The sequence below is a fragment of the Triticum urartu genome, chromosome 7 (genome assembly GCF_003073215.2).
Source record: "Triticum urartu cultivar G1812 chromosome 7, Tu2.1, whole genome shotgun sequence".
NCBI lineage: Eukaryota > Viridiplantae > Streptophyta > Magnoliopsida > Poales > Poaceae > Triticum > Triticum urartu.
In genome coordinates this window covers 478,694,735-478,713,077 of record NC_053028.1, presented here as the reverse complement: position 1 = coordinate 478,713,077, position 18,343 = coordinate 478,694,735, and the positions used below count along the sequence as shown (strand labels likewise).

General features: G+C 46.6%; 1 protein-coding gene across 1 annotated transcript; it reads right to left on the bottom strand.

Moving 5' to 3' along the window:
* Positions 1 to 1,165: 1,165 nt before the first annotated feature.
* On the bottom strand, positions 1,166 to 2,546 carry LOC125522834 (probable xyloglucan endotransglucosylase/hydrolase protein 26). The gene is made up of 4 exons (XM_048687872.1): positions 2,299 to 2,546; positions 2,115 to 2,215; positions 1,817 to 2,010; positions 1,166 to 1,716 (listed from the first exon to the last, which is right to left on the bottom strand). Exons 1-4 carry the CDS (start codon positions 2,471 to 2,473, stop codon positions 1,329 to 1,331), a joined length of 858 nt encoding a protein of 285 aa, XP_048543829.1. The 5' UTR covers positions 2,474 to 2,546; the 3' UTR covers positions 1,166 to 1,328.
* Between the last annotated feature and the right edge of the window lie 15,797 nt (positions 2,547 to 18,343).

Here is an 18,343-nt window from a genome sequence, read left to right as displayed (position 1 = left end):
ATGCAATAGCAAAATTCAATAAATTCTGAAATATTTAGGTATCCAAGATCCTTGGATGCGGTAGGAGCGTGCAGATTTTTGTGGTCAAATGAAATCCGTGGAGCTCATGTCAAAAAAATGATGTCTGCAGTGCTCTTTCTCATGGTTTCTTTGACAGACATTTTTTTAAAAGTAGATAAAATATCTATAAATATTGATTAGAATCTCACTCAAGTCTTATTCATGTAAATTATTGTAACATAATACGATCATTTGCAACGTGCATGAAAATGAGAAAATGGAAATGTTATAGTTTAAGTTTCAAAAGAGTTGAATGTAGCTATCCCATTTCTCATTTTTAGCTAGGTCGCACATGGGCATATCATTTTGTGAGCATTTAAATGGGTGAGTATCTATACAATACGTACCTATCCATATGCCTGATTATTTTTATAATTTTTTCAAAAGTTACGAAAACATTTTTGGCTAAGTGGGTTCGAGTGTACCTTGTTTCCATAAATCAGTTGTTTAATATAGAGTTCCGATATATTGTGTACATTTAACATCAATATTGAATTTAGTAGCGGTGTTTATTTCATTTAAGAAATATACGCCATTTTACAACTATCTGATCTCAACAGAACAAATTATATTCGAGAGAAGGCAACATCCTCTTTGGAACATAAATGAAAAAATAGCGTGCTACAGAAAATAGTGCGGCCGCTGAAAATATGCTATTAGCGTGCTATAGCGTGCTACAACGTGCTATTAGCGAGACATTATACACAAATTAATTTAGCGAGCCAATACTCTACACATTATAGCGTGCTATTAGCGGCGCTATAGCGCGCTATTTTTTTCAATCATCATTTATCACGCCAAAAAAGAATGCACGTACTCTATCCATTCCTAAATATAAGTCTTTTTTAGAGATTTACATTTGGACTACGTATAGATGAATATGGACATATTTTTAGTGATACCGAACAGTTTGAGTGATCGATCGGTGTTGGGTTAAGTCTTGCAACGAGCGCAACCCTCGTTCCTAAATATAAGTCTTTTCAAGATATGAATATGGACTTACATATGGATGAATATATACCTATTTTAGAGTGTAGGTTCACTCATTTTGCTTCATATTACAATTTTTAAAAAGACTTATATTTAGAAACGAAGGGAGTGGTAATTTCGCAAGAAACTCTTTATATTCAACACAAAAGAATAAACATATGAGGAGATTCGACGCAACGTCCCTCAAACATCCAGGGAAACAAAATGGGTGTAGCGAGTGCGCGCATGTACATGCGCACCGATCGTATAGCGTATTACAGTACATGATTTATTTATCATCAGTACTGGGGCATGCTGCACTCGGGCGGTACGGGGCCCTTGCCGTTGACGCAGTAGTCGTAGATGGTGTAGCCGAGCTGCACGGCCCTGAGCTGGCGCATCTGCTCCTTGGTGAGCTGGGACGGCTCCGGCGGGGTGTCCTTGTTGCATCTGGCGGCGCACTCGGCGTCGGTGCTCAGGCACTCGCAGACGTCGAGGCCCATGTTGTCGTACTCGGCGACGAAGGGCGCCTTGGCCCAGTCCGTCTTGACGCGGCCGCCCTGCGTGGCCCAGTCGTCCGCCGACCAGATGCTGGAGAAGCCGTACATCGGCCGCTTCGTCGGGAACGGCACGCCCTTGCTCGCGTAGTTGCGGAACACGCGGATCGGGATGCTGTCCACAAACCACCTGCATGCACGCAGAGATTCAATCCATGGAAGTCAGCCTCCGTCGATCCTGTATATAATCTGGCAGCAGAGGTACAAGGATGCATGCATGGGCTGCTTACACGATCATGGAGGGGTTCCAGAAGATGGTGTAGTTGTGGAAGTCGGCGGTGGGGTCGAACCAGGGGTAGAACTGCACCTCCTTGGCGCCCACGCCGTCGGCGAACACGTTGGTGTGGATGGTGTAGGGCTGGCCCGTCTCGTTGCCCAGGAACTCGAAGTCGATCTCGTCGTGGTCGTCGCCCACCGACGACGTCTGTCATAATCAGTTTCTCACCATCAATTATCAATTTTCTCGTGCATATATACGCATGCGTCTGATGAGAAATGTTGCATATGGCAAACAATGTGCTCACGTACGTAGTAGGTGGTGACGGTGCCGGCCGAGTTTCCCTTGACCAGCTTGATCAAGGTGGAGATGCTGCCGTAGATGAACGTCTTCTTGGTCCGGAGCATACTGCCTGATGACCACGAACTGAATTTAGTAAGCAAAAGAGCATTTTTGACACGCACAGATGCTGAGAGATACGAAGATGTGTGTTACCTGAGATGTTGCTGACGAGGGAGAGCGTGAGGTGCTCCCCTCCGTCCGTCATCGCGGCGTTCTGCGGCTCCCATGTGATGTCGCACAGGTCGGCGAAGTTCGCGCCGACGAGCCCGAGCCTCAGCACCGCCGCGAACGCCACGACGGCGAGGAGACCCCTCATCGACCTCCCCATCTCCTCCTCGCGTGTACGTGGATAGCCAACTGTTGCGTGCGGTCGACGACTTCGAGCTGGTAGAGAATTCAGAGGGCGCCGGTCTAGCTTTATACTATAAGATGATCGGAATTTTCATTTCCAGTTCGGAGAGGGGAGGTTCTGGCGCGCATGTAGGCACGTAGAAATGAATAATGATCTGCGCGGCCCCGACGGATTCTGCCAGCCTGCTCGACGTCTGAATGATTTGACTAATGGAATCTTCTGGTTGATGATCTACTAATAAGGAATGGTTCTTGGCAGGGGGTTTAGTAGTGCTCCGCATGACCAATGTTGTTTCCCTTCTTCGACGGGCCTGCACGCGGCGACTGCTGCTATAGTGCTCGCCATCACCTCCGGCATGCGTATGTGTCACCTGGTCAATGGAAACGGTGTTCGCCATTTGTCAAATGAGGACATTTTGAGCAAATATCTGCTTCAATGTTTCATCAGCTGCAGCTGAATTAATCCTGTGTTCGTTTCGGTGAAACTTATTTACAAGTTGCTAGCCTGTTAGCGACGCGCGAAGTTTCGTGGCGTCATGTTTTCACAATTGACTGTCCAGCATTAGATACAAGTCGGCAAGTTGTTGTGTGTCCAAATGCTCCGAAAACCAATCGGTTTGACTTTTAAATATGAAGTCTGAATTTTATCATAAAGTCCTACGAAATATCTTTTCAACAATTTCCTGAAGCATGGGCAAGAATTTTTAGAAGGGATGGTACATGGGGATTTACCCTGGTTCGGACCTTCATGATTCAGGTAATACACTACTTCTGCTTTTGCTTTGATTGATTATGGGAAAACGCGTCGCGTGACGGAGTTGCAATATGAGTGGATTTGTTGTTACCGAAACGATGACTAGATGTCGATAACCTCGAACTATCCCCTAACCTTGCTTTATAGGGGGAGGGGGCGCCTAGGGTCACATGTTTTCCAACCGACCTAGAGCCCCGAACGGATAAGAGATCCTCGACTTACGCCAAGATGAAGAACTTTCTGGAAGAAGGGTCGTATAGCTTATGGACCCTAAGGCCGGCCCATCATCTGGCCTGCCCACCGATGGGCCACCCCCGGTGCTATACACCATCAGGCGACATTCATAAACTTTGAATTTAGCACACCGAGCGTGAAGGCTCTTGGGGCTAGCAGATCACTCCCGCTTCACCATATCTGTGTTTGATACTAGTTCTTTCTCAAAATAAAATGGCCAGCGATTTCTCAAACTGGTTGTGTGCCCCATCAGCAACAAAAACATCCCCATGACAAACATAGGGTGAACATAGGTAGTGAAGAGAGGAAAGAGTTAGTTAGGATCAAGTGGGGCCCTAAGGACATGAATTTGTCATGCCAAGGCGCCACACGGTCCGCAACTATAGTGTAAAAGGCCTCCCATTATCAATGAGAGCTTTATGTCACATATGGGGAAACCCACATATGTGATTGGTGAGGGAGTCCTGGATTAGGGGGTCCCCGGGCGTCCGGGCTATGTGATATGGGCCGGACTAATGGGCCAAGAAGATACAAGATAGGAGGCCTTCCCCCGTGTCTGGATGGGACTCTTCTTTGCGTGGATGGCAAGCTTGGCGTTCGGATGTGAAGATTTCTTTCTCTGTAAACCGACTTTGTAAAACCCTCGGCCCCTCCGGTGTCTATATGAACCGGAGGGTTTAGTCCATAGAGGCGATCATAATGATATAGGCTAGACATCTAGGGTTTAGCCATTACGATCTCGAGGTAGATCAATTCTTGTAAGCCTTGTACTCATCAAAGTCAATCAAGCAGGAAGTAGGGTATTACCTCTATCAAGAGGGCCCGAACCTGGGTAAAACATCATGTCCCCTGCCTCCTGTTACCTTCAATCCTCACACGCACGGTTCGGGACCCCCTACCCGAGATCGGCCGGTTTCGACACCGACATTGGTGCTTTCATTGAGAGTTCTTCTGTGCTGTCGATAGAAGATTCGATGGCTCGTTCGATCATCCACAACGATGCCGTCTCGGGGGAGACTTTCCTCCCCGGCCAAATTTTCATATTCGACAGCTTCGCACTACGTGCCAACTTGACCGACCACCTTGAGCATATCGATAGCTACGCCCCTGGCCATCAGATCACTTTTGGAAATCCGAACTATGTCGCTGATATCCGAGGAGACTTGATCTTCGAAGGGTTCGCGGCCCCGACCGCCGCTCTGGCCTTGGATCCAGAGCAGACTGCCAGGTCCGAAGATGGGAGTTCAGAGCCCGCCGGACTCCCGACAATTATGGAACTTGCTACCGGAGATCTGGAGGGGACTGCGCCATCAACAAACCCAAAGTCGAACCAGGCTCTCCTTGTCGCTGAAGTGTCGGACTCTCCCTCGGACTCTAGATTCGAACTCTTGAGGTCCGCGTCAAACGGGCGTGGCCAGGAGGCTCTCATCCCGGCCAGCCCCGTGGACTCTCGCTTCCCTGTCCAAACCTCGCTCCTAAACGAGGCTCTGGACTTAATGCGATCCCTCGCCATTACAGAGGAATCATTTCCGAATTACACCTAGCCCGAATAATGGATTGAGTTTTCCCTTTGAAGGGCTGAGAGTGGGGAGCAGGGAATTTTATGTCCCACCACCCACCCACTTCATAGCCACTATCGAAGACTTAACCGACATGCCATACTACGCCTCCGAAGACATCGACAGCATGGATGACGATGCCGGAGACGAACAAGGCCAAGACCCTCCGTTTATCGAACGTTGGACGGCCACCTCCACATACGACGTGTACATGGTAGACACACCCAAAGAGGATGACGATGACGGCAAGAAGGATCCGGTTGAGGACAAGCCTGCTGAAGCACCTCCAAAGCGTCGACGTCAGCGGCGCCGCTCAAAATTGCGTCGCGAAAAAGACATCAATACCGGCACCGAAGACAATAACACTCCGGAGAATGCTGAAGACCCCAAAGCCCCTGTCGAGCCAACATCCGAACAGGATGATTGGGAGGATGGGCTGATACGTCTCCAACGTATATATAATTTTTGATTGTTCCATGCTATTATATTATCAACCTTGGATGTTTTATATGCATTTATATGCTATTTTATATGATTTTTAGGGACTAACCTATTAACCTAGAGCCCAGTGCCAGTTTCTGTTTTTCCTTGTTTTTGAGTTTTACAGAAAAGGAAAATCAAACGGAGTCCAATTGACCTAAAACTTCACGGAACTTATTTTTGGACCAGAAGAAGGCCATGGAGTAAAAGAGTTGGGCCAGAAGAGTCCCGGGCTGCCCACCCCCCTGGGCGCCTCCCTACCTCGTGGAAAGCCCGGAGACCCCCTGCCTTGTTCTCGACTCCAACACCTCTTATATAACTCAAAACTTCTAGAAAGAAACCTAGATCGGGAGTTCCGCCGCTGCAAGCCTCTCTAGCCACCGAAAACCAATCTAGACCCATTCTGACACCCTGCCGGAGGGGGGAATCCCTCTCCGGTGGCCATCTTCATCATCCCGGTGCTCTCCATGACGAGGATGGAGTAGTTCACCCTCGGGGCTGAGGGTATGTACCAGTAGCTATGTGTTTGATCTCTCTCTCTCTCGTGTTCTTGATTCGACACGATCTTGATGTATCGCGAGCTTTGCTATTATAGTTGGATCTTATGATGTTTCTCCCCCTCTACTCTCTTGTAATGGATTGACTTTTCCCTTTGAAGTTATCTTATCGGATTGAGTCTTTAAGGATTTGAGAACACTTGATGTATGTCTTGCATGTGCTTATTGAAGGAAATATGCCCTAGAGGCAATAATAGAGTTATTATTTATTTCCTTATTTCATGATAAATGTTTATTATTCATGCTATAATTGTATTAATAAGAAACATAATACATGTGTGAATACATAGACAAACACAGTGTCACTAGTATGCCTCTACTTGACTAGCTCGTTAATCAAAGATGGTTAAGTTTCCTAACCATAGACATGAGTTGTCATTTGATTAACAGGATCACATCATTAGGATAATGATGTGATTGACTTGACCCATTCCGTTAGATTAGCACTTGATCGTTTAGTATGTTGCTATTGCTTTCTTCATGACTTATACATGTTCCTATGACTATGAGATTATGCAACTCACCTGAGGAACACTTTGTGTGCTACCAAACATCACAACGTAACTGGGTGATTATAAAGGTGCTCTACAGGTGTCTCCGAAGGTACTTGTTGAGTTGGCATAGATCAAGATTAGGGTTTGTCACTCCGATTGTCGGAGAGGTATCTCTGGGGCCCTCTCGGTAATGCACAACACTATAAGCCTTGCAAGCAATGCAACTAATGAGTTAGTTGCAGGATAGTGCATTACGAAACGAGAAAAGAGACTTGCCGGTAACGAGATTGAACTAGGTATTGGGATACAGACGATCGAATCTCGGGCAAGTAACATACCGGTGACAAAGAGAACAACGTATAGTGTTATGCGGTTTGACCGATAATGATCTTCGTAGAATATGTAGGAACCAATATGAGCATCCAGGTTCCGCTATTGGTTATTGATCGGATACATGTCTCGGTCATGTCTACATAGTTCTCGAACCCGTAGGGTCCGCACGCTTAAAGTTCTGTGACGATCGGTTTTATGAGTTTATATGTTTTGATGTACCGAAGGTAGTTCGAAGTCCCGGATATGATCACGGACATGACAAGGAGTCTCGAAATGGTCGAGACATGAAGATTGATATATATGAAACCTACATTTGGACATCGGAAGAGTTCCAGGAAAAATCGGGATTTTACCGGAGTATCGGAGGGGTTACCGGAACCCCCCGGGGGCTAATGGGCCTTGTTGGGCCATAAGGGAAAGAGAGAGGGGCTAGCCTAGGGCAGGCAGCGCGCCCCCTCCCCTCTGGTCCGAATTGGACTAGGAGAAGGGGGGGTGCCCCCCTTTCCTTCTCTTTCTCTCCCTTCCTTTCCCCCTCCTAGTAGGTGTAGGAAAGAGGGGAATCCTACTCCTACTAGGAGGAGGATTCCTCCTCCTGGCGCACCAACAAGGGCCGGCCGGCCTCCCCCTTGCTCCTTTATATATAGGGGCAGGGGGCACCTCTAGACACACACATTGATCACAAAGATCTCTCCCAGCCGTGTGCGGTGCCCCCTCCACCATAATCCACCTCGGTCATACCGTAGCCCTGCCACGGTAGCTTCATCAACATCGTCACCACACCGTCGTGCTGACGAAACTCTTCCCCGAGCTCTACTGGGTCGTGAGTTCGCGGGACGTCACCGAGCTGAACATGTGCTGAACACGGAGGTGCCGTACGTTCGGTACCGAGGATCGGTCGATCGTGAAGACGTATGACTACAACAACCGCGTTGTCATAACACTTCCGCTTAACGGTCTACGAGGGTACGTGGACGACACTCTCCCCTCTCGTTGCTATGCATCACCATGATCCTGCGTGTGCGTAGGAATTTTTTTGAAATTACCACGTTCCCCAACAGTGGTATCAGAGCCAGGTTTATGCGTAGATGTTATATGCACAAGTAGAACACAAGTGAGTAGTGGGCGATACAAGTCATACTGCTTACCAGCATGTCATACTTTGGTTCGGCGGTATTGTTGGATGAAGTGGCCCATACCGACATTACGCGTACGCTTACGCAAGACTGGTTCTACCGACGTGCTTTGCACACAGGTGGCTGGCGGGTGTCAGTTTCTCCAACTTTAGTTGAACCGAGTGTGGCTATGCCCGGTCCTTGTGAAGGTTAAAACATCACTAAGTTGACGAACTATCGTTGTGGTTTTGATGCGTAGGTAAGAACGGTTCTTGTTGTGGTATTGTCATGGCAGATGTCCTCGTGAAAGGACTTAGTCGTGGAGCCATCGCGATGGGTTAGCTTAAAGGGGTTAAAGCGGACAGGGGACGCAAGGGTTTATACTGGTTCGGCCCCTTACGGTGAAGGTAAAAGCCTACGTCCAGTTGTGATGGAATTTGCTTGGGTTTCGATAACCAGGGAGTGAATCCGCTTTGCCTGGTCCTCGAGTTCTTGTTCGTCGTCCCTAAACCGCCGCCGGGTCATCCCTTTATATACATAGGTCGACGCCCGTCGGTTTACAAAATCCCGAGGCTGGCTCATAAACGTGTTCGGCTCAGTCTCTACTCTTTCTATCTTACAACACAAGTTACATATCAATGTCGGTTTATGTCTACAGGACTTAACCCGCTTTTGGGCCTTGGGCCTTCATAAAGCGCCACCATCTTTGTCTCAATGGACTTCAAATAAAATACTCATTATGGGGATAACCCGGCCTCTCCTGGCCGGTTTATGTCCAGTAGTAATATCCCCAACATTAGGCCCTAGATTGATTTGAACTGGTTCAGGTCAATCTTCAATACTTAGGAAAATTTCTTCTTCAGCATCCTCACGTAAATCTTATAAACCGTCATGACATCATCTTCCAAGATCATGATAAACCGCCATGACGTCACCTATTATTAAAGATTACCTAAATCTTGCCTTCATTAATGAGCCTCAGACAATCGAGATGACAAAGCTGTCACATATCCCATTTTGGGCTCCTCAATTCTCGCACCTGTCACTTATCCATCTCACCTTATAAATAAAGCCGAAGGGTCCTTTTAATTTTCCCCCTTCGTGCCCCTTCTCATCATCTTCTTCCTTGCGTCGCGCGAATGTTGGAGCTCTGCCGCCGCCGTCGACCTTCGCTTCCGCCCCAGCGACGGCCGCTGCATCAACCTGACCACACCAGAGAAACGCGACGCTCCTCTGCTGTTCCATTAGCATCCGTAATTTCCTCCTCTCCTCGCTCTAGATCCACCATTAGGGTTTCAGTGTTCATCGGAGTCTATCGAAGCTCCGGCGCCGCTCTTCCCTGTTCTTCTTAGTAGCATAAACGGCTAGTTTGGATCTATTATTTCTATTGCGACCGTAGCCATAATCCCCCCTTTTCCTCATTAGAGCATTCTCTTTATATAGAAAAACTCATCTGAATCCGACGAACTGTTTAAGCACCTGAAGTTTAGGCCTGAATATATTCAAGTTTTCTGTCACACCGCAGATCTGAAATTATCATATCAATCTGTGAAACTTATTTTTCCTCATTTAGGTACTTTAGATCTGTACCTTTTATACCAATATAGGCGGTTTAGCTTTTTGAAAAATGATAATCTGGCAAGTACCCTTAGTCCCCTCTTAAACCGTCGATTCATTTATCTTTTCACCTCCTCCATTGTCAGACTCCGGTTTAACAATATGCATATACCTCTGCTTCTGCTTATTGCCTTATACTTGTCTTTCATAGATCTTAAACTGACATTCATCTTTTACCAGCTTTCCATTACAATGGCCAAGCAATTTTATGCTTGTAACTGGGTCCCTTCCCGGGTTACTGAAGAGCAATTAGACGGATGCGTCAGAACTAGCGCTTTACCAAAACAAAGTGAGATCCACTGGCGCATTCCTGGTCCAGAAAATCCTCCTACCCCAAAGGACGGCGAGGTAGTGATATTTGTTGATCACATGATCCGTGGTTTTAAACCGCCCGGATCCAAGTTTTTCCGCGATGTGCTTGCCAGTTTTCAGATCCACCCTCAAAATATTGGACCCAACTCCGTGTCCAATATTTGCAACTTCCAAGTGTTCTGTGAAGCCTATCTGCAAGAAGAGCCAACTGTCGAGTTGTTCCGGGATGTTTTCTATTTAGACCGTCATACCGAATTTGTAGACGGCCCCAACACTGAACTTGGCGGTGTCTCCATACAGAAAAGGAAGGATGTTAGCTTCCCTCATGCCAAGCTTCACAGTGATCCTAAGGATTGGAACCAGACTTGGTTCTATTGTAAGGATACCTCTCCTGAAGGTGAGAACCCTCTACCGGGTTATCGTGCTCACTGTCTTACCAACACACACCCTCTTCTGCAACGACTGACTGCCAAGGAACAGGCTTCATACGCACCACAACTCGCCAAGCTCAGAGCTTTCATGGCCAATGGTTTGACAGGGGTGGACTTTATTCGTTGCTGGATATCTTGGAGTATCTTGCCGTTAAGCCGCCGCCCCGGTTTAATGTGTGAGTACACATGGGACTTCAAATATCCTCAACGACATATTGATATTCAGCTAACAGAGGCTAAAGTCACTGAATTTGTTAAGAAGATGTTGGATGAACCAGTGACTGTCTGTAGCAAAACAGGGCTTAGCCCCTTCTGCGTTTCCAATAAACCGCCAGCTATAAGACTTGCCTCCCTCCTGTTTGTACTTACTATTCTTAACTGTGCAATCTTTTATATCCTCTGCCCATCTTTTTAACAGGGCGACGACCCATTCTGGAAGAAGAAACCGCGGGATAAACTGGCTAAGACTCCTCGACCTAAGACGAAGGCTGTCAAGAAACCTGCCAAGAGAAAGGTAGCTGAACCCATCGGTTTAGACCTTGATGACGACCTTGATGATCCGAACGTAGAGGTAGAACTTGACTCTCTTTGTTCATTTTTCATACACCTCATTGACAATGATTATTATCAGGATGACGCTGAGGGCAGCCAAGCTGACGATGCAGAGGTAATTATCCTTTCCTCCGGTTCAGACCCTCTGCCAACACAAAAAATCCGACAAGCAGTACGGAAAGTAAGATTTTCTCACCCCGTAGCTCACTTGGACCCAAACTTTCTTTTGAAGAAGCGGCAACATGAAGCTCGCCGCACAACCCGACACAGTGGCCAAGTAGTCACTTCGGCCTGTTTATTGAACACGCCAGTTCGGAAGCGTCGATCTGAGGTCTCAAACACTTCCGATACTTCTTATCCCAAGGCGGGTTATTTCCGAGAGCCTCTTAATCCATCCAATTCAAATTATCAGGGAACGCCTCTGTCATCATCCGGCGAGTCAACGGCCACACAGCTTCCGCCCCTTAAGACTGCCCCTGGGTAAACACCTTAAACTTACTCTTTTTGACGCTTTATATTTACATGGTATACTGACCTTTATACCTTTCTCTTTCAGAGCCAAGGCCAGACCCAACAAGAAAGGTCGTGTAGATAAACCGTATGACGACCATGCGGTTGTTGAACCGGAAAGAACTCCAGAGCCGGAGGGAGCAAATGCTGACGCCGTGCTTGATGATCTGCCACCCCCAAATCAGGATTTTACTGAACAAGTAGAAGTTGATACAACAGGTCAGGCTGATAAACCGGCAAGCCCGGTCCCAACTGAGGATAAACCGTCAAGCCCAGCTAAGGCTGCTGATGAATCGTCAACTCCGATAAAGGCTGCTGGTGAACGGGAAGATGATGTTATAATCACTAGTGTTGGCCACACCACCCCTTGCAATCCTGTTGCATTATCAAAGCATAGTGCCAAGGAGGAAATTTCTGCTATGGGCAAAGGCAAATGGAGCACAGACTTGTCAAGCTACACCTACCTCAACACCCAAGAACTTCACTCTGGTTTTTTAAACCATCTGCACACAAATCGTGACTACGAAGCCGGTTTAGTGAATCTGCACACAAACTTTTTCTTTCTTATATCCAATTTCCAGTACCAACTCCAGTAGCCCCCAAGGGCCGATTTATGATGCCTATCCAAAATGGGACTTGCAATATCGCAATTCTACATGCTTATCTTCCAAGGGCCGGTTTATCTTTTTAGGATGAACTGGTACTTTTAACTTTGTAATTTTGAAACTTTCATTAGTGTAATCCCCAAGGGCCGGTTTATCTTTCTAAGATGAACCGGGACTTTAATCAATGTTACTTTGAGCAACCGTACATTAGCCCCCAAGTGTCAAGAATAATACTTGTATTGTGCTTGGGACTTAAAAAAAATCTGATAATCAAGCAAATATGCATTAGCCCCCAAGTGCCAAGTGTATAACTTGTTATGTTCTTGGGACTTCCAAATTTTACTGCCACTTCATAATATGTCTTTCTCTTATAGGCTGAGCTGAGCAAAAAGGAAGCCCAAATTGCTGACTTTCAAGAAAATATCCAAACCCAGCAAGCAGAGACCTCCAAGGCCAAAGAAGAATTGATCAGTGCCTTAGCAGCCATGGAGAAGCTGAAGGAAACTTTGAAGAAGGAATAGGCAGACAGGGGCATAGAAAAATCCACTGTACAAAAGATAGTCGAAGACGCAGAGGCAGCCCTTAAACCGGTGGTCGAAGAGCTGGCCGGTTTAAAGCGGCAGATCAATGCCATGACCTCTGCTGTTTTTGGTAAGTGTCTCTCCTGAAGCTTTTCAATATACATTATCTCATCTGTTGTCGGTTTACTGATGCTTGCGATGAAATAGGAACCCACATTACCCACCTGGGCTCGGACATGCGGATGAAGCTGAAAGCTGCCTATACACTGATAGAGCAGTTATATTCTGAAGCTCAACGGGCCATCTGCACTGCTGCGCATAACAAACCGCCTCCAACCTTGATAAAGGATACCATTGAGAAACTTTCAATGCTGCCTGCCCGTCTGGACGAGTTAAAGAGATCAGGTGCAAGGGCAGGTGCGCTGACTGCACTAATGTGAGTGAAGGCATGGATACCGGATCTTGACTCGTCGGATATTGGCAGAGGTTATCCTAGCATAAAAGAGGACGGCTCCGAGTTTAACAATGATGATCTTCGGAGGCTGACGAAAGAAATGCGCCCTATAGCGAGCAAATTGGCCGCAGAAATAGATCTCTCTCACTATCAACCGGTTTATGATGCTGATCACAAAAGACTTCCTGCGCCAACACATGATGTAGAAGATCTTATGCCGCCAATCCGTAAGCATACCTATGCCCCTGATGTTGACCCCTCAAAGCTTATAAGTGATGAGGTTGTGTTCCAAGCCTTGATTGGAATCGATCGGGCAACCATTGACTTCCAGCCACTAGGTAGAGAGGAGGAAGATGCACCAGCGCAGGGTGATCCACAGCCTTCAACTCAGCCCGGTGATGAGTCATGATCCGGTGGCCGGTTTATCCTTCTGCGTACTGCCACACTATATCGAAAACAATTATTCTTTCGGGTTGTTAAAGCGCCTTCTAATAGGCTAGTTGAAAACACTTGGTCTGATATGCCATCGTGCATACTTATTTTGCCGGATACTGTGAATCCACCATGCTCTAAGAGATAATCCATAGCGGTGTTATTTAAATTGTTCCTGCATACAAGAAATTTGAAAGTGTCCTGGCGGTTTACCGCTGGACGGGTCATGATGCCCAAACATATGGCCTATGGATTGATAACCCAGGCTGTACTTTGAAAGAATAAGCAAAGATAAAAAGGGCGATACCTGTGATATCGTATCATACTGTTGGTTGACCAACTTTTGTATATTTAGGGTGGTAACCCCAATCTTGAGTATTGATAACTCCTTCCATGTTGTGCCGGTCTATGATAAAACTGTACCGGGTTATAATAAACACCGGTGTATCCACATATAATACTGGTGACTTGTAGTCAAAACCAGATCGGGTTAATAAGCGCCGGATTATGCTTAATCATGTAGTGGCAACTTTATAGTTAAAAGCTTAGCCGGGTTAATGAACGCCGATTTATCAAAACCATTATAAATCTCATCAAAGGAGAAAAAACTTGGCAAATAAAAGCATATGAAAACTTGTAGTCGAGGCTTTTCACGGGCTGCCAGGCCCCAAATTCGAGGCTTTTCATGGGCTGCCAGGCCGCTAAGTTAAACCATTTTACAAAGCCTTTTAAGATGGACCTCAATCTTTAACCAATCGTCGTTTTAACTTTGACAAGTTCAGGGTCTATGAGATTGACTTGTCAAAAGTTCGGCGGGTCATACCAGGTTTACCTGGACGGAGTGGCTTACTTAAAAAGGCAGGCTAACCCTGGGTTTTAGGTGTATACACCAGGCTTCCAAGCCGTGGCTTGATAGCCTATTACAAGTGTAGATTCTTTGCTCATTGCGAAGCAAAGAATCCCCAAGCAATATTTTGAGCTGTGCTCGGTGGTTCCTATGTTTGAGTTATTCTTTTCTAACACTCTCTTTGGCCCCAGAGTAATTTTCTTTTTGGCTTTGAGCCGATCAAGAGGTGTAGCTATGATTCGAAAAATGACCAAGCCCCCAAGTGATTTTTCTGGTGGCCTTGTGTCGATCAAGAGGTGTAGCAATGGTTCGGGCACGACCAAGCCCCCAGGTGATTTTTATATAAGGCTGTATAAGCTGAATCAAGGGGTAAACCGGACTCCGCTTCATGAACAGAAAGCCCCCATGTCACCACACATGATTTAAGAAAACAACAGATACCCCGCTTTAGCTGAGGCTTCGGTTTATTATATTGATCATAATATATACATTGTCATAACTATGTACATAAGAAGAGCCTGTGGCTCAAGTATAGTAAGGCCAAAGATGAGCTATATTCCACGGCCGTTGGGTCTGCTCTTCCGATTTACGTGAATCTTTATGCTCTCGAACATCGACGAGGTAGTATGAGCTGTTGTGCAGATTTTTGCTGACCACAAAAGGTCCTTCCCAAGGTGGGGACAACTTGTGCATATCAGTCATGACGGATGTCACTAGGGAGAACCGCCTCCACTCCGTAAACCATGAAGAAGGGTGTGTAACCGATAGATCTGTTCGGTGTGGTGTTGATGCTCCATAACACGGAAGGTAACTCCTCCACCCAATAGCCCAGCGTCCGCTTTAAAGGAACCATAAGCCGGGGCTTGATGCCTCTCAAAATCTCTTGATTGGCTCTCTCTTCTTGACCATTAGATTGGGGGTGAGCCACTGATGATACGTCAAGTCGGATGTGCTCACGTTGACAAAATTCTTCCATAGCACCCTTGGACAGATTAGTACCACTATCAGTTATAATGCTGTGTGGAAAACCAAAACGGAAGATCACCTTTTTGATGAATTGAACCGCCGTGGCCGCATCACACTTACTGTCTGGCTCTGCCTCCACCCACTTGGTAAACTTATCAACCGCCACCAGCAGGTGGGTCTTCTTGTCCTCGGACCTCTTAAAGGGTCCAACCATATCCAGCCCCCAAGTTGCAAATGGCCAAGTAATTGGAATCATCCTTAATTCTTGAGCCGGAACATGAGCGTGGCATGCAAACTTCTGACAACCGTCACACCTCTTTACCAAATCCTCAACATCAGCATGAGTCGTCAACCAATAGAAGCCGTGACGAAAGGCCTTAGCCACCAAGGATTTTGAACCAGCGTGGTGACCACAATCTCCTTCGTGGATCTCACGCAAAATCTCACAACCTTCTTGAGGAGACACACAACGCTGAAACATCCCTGTTACACTGCAATGATGCAACTCCCCTTTGATAATGGTCATTGACTTGGATCGCCGAATTATCTGCCGGGCCAAAGTTTCATCGTCTGGTAACTCGCCCTGGTTCATGTATGCTAGGTATGGGACCGTCCAATCCGGAATACCGTGAAGAGCCGCCACCAATTGAGCCTCCGGGTCAGGCACAGCCAAATCCTCCTCTATAGGTATCTTGACTGGCGGATTATGCAGCACATCCAGAAAGACATTGGCTGGCACCGGTTTACGTTGAGAGCCTAAGTGACTTAAAGCATCTGCCGCTTCATTCTTTCGCCGGTCTATATGGTCAACCTGATAACCCTTGAAATGACCAGCCACTGTGTCCACCTCTCGTCTATATGCCGCCATGAGCGGATCCTTGGAATCCCAAGTGCCAGACACCTGTTGAGCTACCAGGTCCGAGTCACCAAACCACTTAACCCGGCTTAAATTCATCTCCTTAGCCATCCGAAGACCATGGAGAAAGGCCTCATATTCAGCTGCATTGTTAGTGCAAGGGAACCTTAAACGGAGAACATAAAAAAACTTATCACCTCGTGGGGAAGTTAATATGACTCCAGCCCCCGAGCCTTCCAATTGTCTGGACCCATCAAAATGAATAGTCCAATAAGTGTTATCTGGATTTTCCTCTGGTGCCTGCAACTCTGTCCAATCATTGATGAAGTCCACAAATGCTTAGGATTTGATTGCTGTGTGAGGCGTATATTTTAACCCGTGAGGTCCAAGCTCAATAGCCCATTTGGCAATTCGGCCGGTTGCTTCTCTATTTTGGATGATATCCCCTAAGGGGGCGGAACTGACCACAGTGATAGGATGACCCTGAAAATAGTGCTTGAGCTTCTGGCTGGCCATGAAAACTCCATACACCAGCTTCTGCCAATGTGGGTATCTCTGCTTAGACTCAATAAGCACCTCACTGATATAATAAACCGACCATTGAACCGGATACTCCTTTCCAGCCTCCTTGCGCTCCACAACAATAGCCACGCTGGCAGCCTGGGCATTAGCAGCCACATATAACAACAATGACTCTTTATCAATAGGAGCAGCAAGGACTGGCGGCTCGGCTAACTGCCTCTTCAAGTCTTCAAATGCTTCAGTGGCAGCCTCATTCCAGACGAAGTCATCCGTCTTCTTCAACATCTGATATAAAGGGATGGACTTCTCCCCAAGGGGACTTATAAACCATCTCAAAGCTGCAATCCAGCCTGCTAGTTGTTGAACATCATTGGTACACTTCGGTTTAGCCAAAGAGGTTATGGATTTGATTTTCTTCGGATTAGCTTCAATGCCCTTGTTAGACACCAGAAAACCCAAGAGCTTTCCTACCGGTACACCAAAGACACACTTGGCCGGATTAAGCATCATTTTATAAACCCGGAGATTATCAAAAGTCTCCTTCAAATCATCTATCAATGTCTCCTCCTTTCTGGACTTCACCACAATATCATCCACATAAGCATGAACATTACGCCCAATCTGATTGTGAAGACAATTCTGTACACATCGCTGATAAGTCGCTTGGGCACTCTTGAGCCGAAAAGGCATTGATACATAGCAGAAGGCTCCAAAAGGAGTTATAAAAGTTATTTTCTCCTGGTCCTTAACCGCCATTTTGATCTGATGATAACCAGAATAAGCATCCAGAAAACACAAACGGTCACAACCCGCCCTAGCATCAATGATTTGATCAATACGAGGGAGAGCAAAGGGATCAGCTGGACATGCCTTGTTTAGATTTGTGTAGTCCACACACATACGCCAAGTGCCGTTCTTCTTAAGCACCAGCACCGGATTAGCTAGCCATTCAGGGTGAAAACCTTCCACAATAAACCCTGCGGCCAAGAGCCGGGCTACCTCCTCACCAATAGCCTTACGTCTTTCTTCTTTGAACCGACGGAGAAATTGCCTAATTGGTTTAAACATGGGATCAATATTGAGAGTGTGCTCAGCGAGTTCCCTCGGTACACCTGGCATGTTAGAGGGTTTCCATGCAAAGATGTCCCGGTTCTCACGGATGAACTCGATGAGCGCGCTTTCCTATTTTGGATCCAAGTTAGAGCTGATACTAAACTATTGAGATGAATCGCCAGGAACAAAATCAACCAGTTTAGTCTCATCAACCGATTTAAACTTTAAGGCCGGATCATGCTCTGTAGTTGGTTTCTTCAACGACGTCATATCTGCCAGATCAACATTGTCCTTGTAGAACTTCAACTCTTCTGTTGCACAAACTGACTCAGCATAAGCCGCATCACCTTCTTCGCATTCCAAAGCGATCTTACGGCTTCCATGTACCGTGATGGTTCCCTTGTGACCCGGCATCTTGAGTTGCAGGTAAACATAACAAGGCCTTTCCATGAACTTGGCATAAGTCGGCCGTCCAAACAAGGCATGATACGGGCTCTTGATCTTTACTACCTCAAAGGTCAATGTTTCTGATCTTGAGTCATGCTCATCTCCAAAAGCCACCTCTAGGGCTATCTTACCAACGGGATACGCTGATTTTCCAGGCACCACACCATGAAAAACAGTGTTTGATGGTTTAAGATTCTTA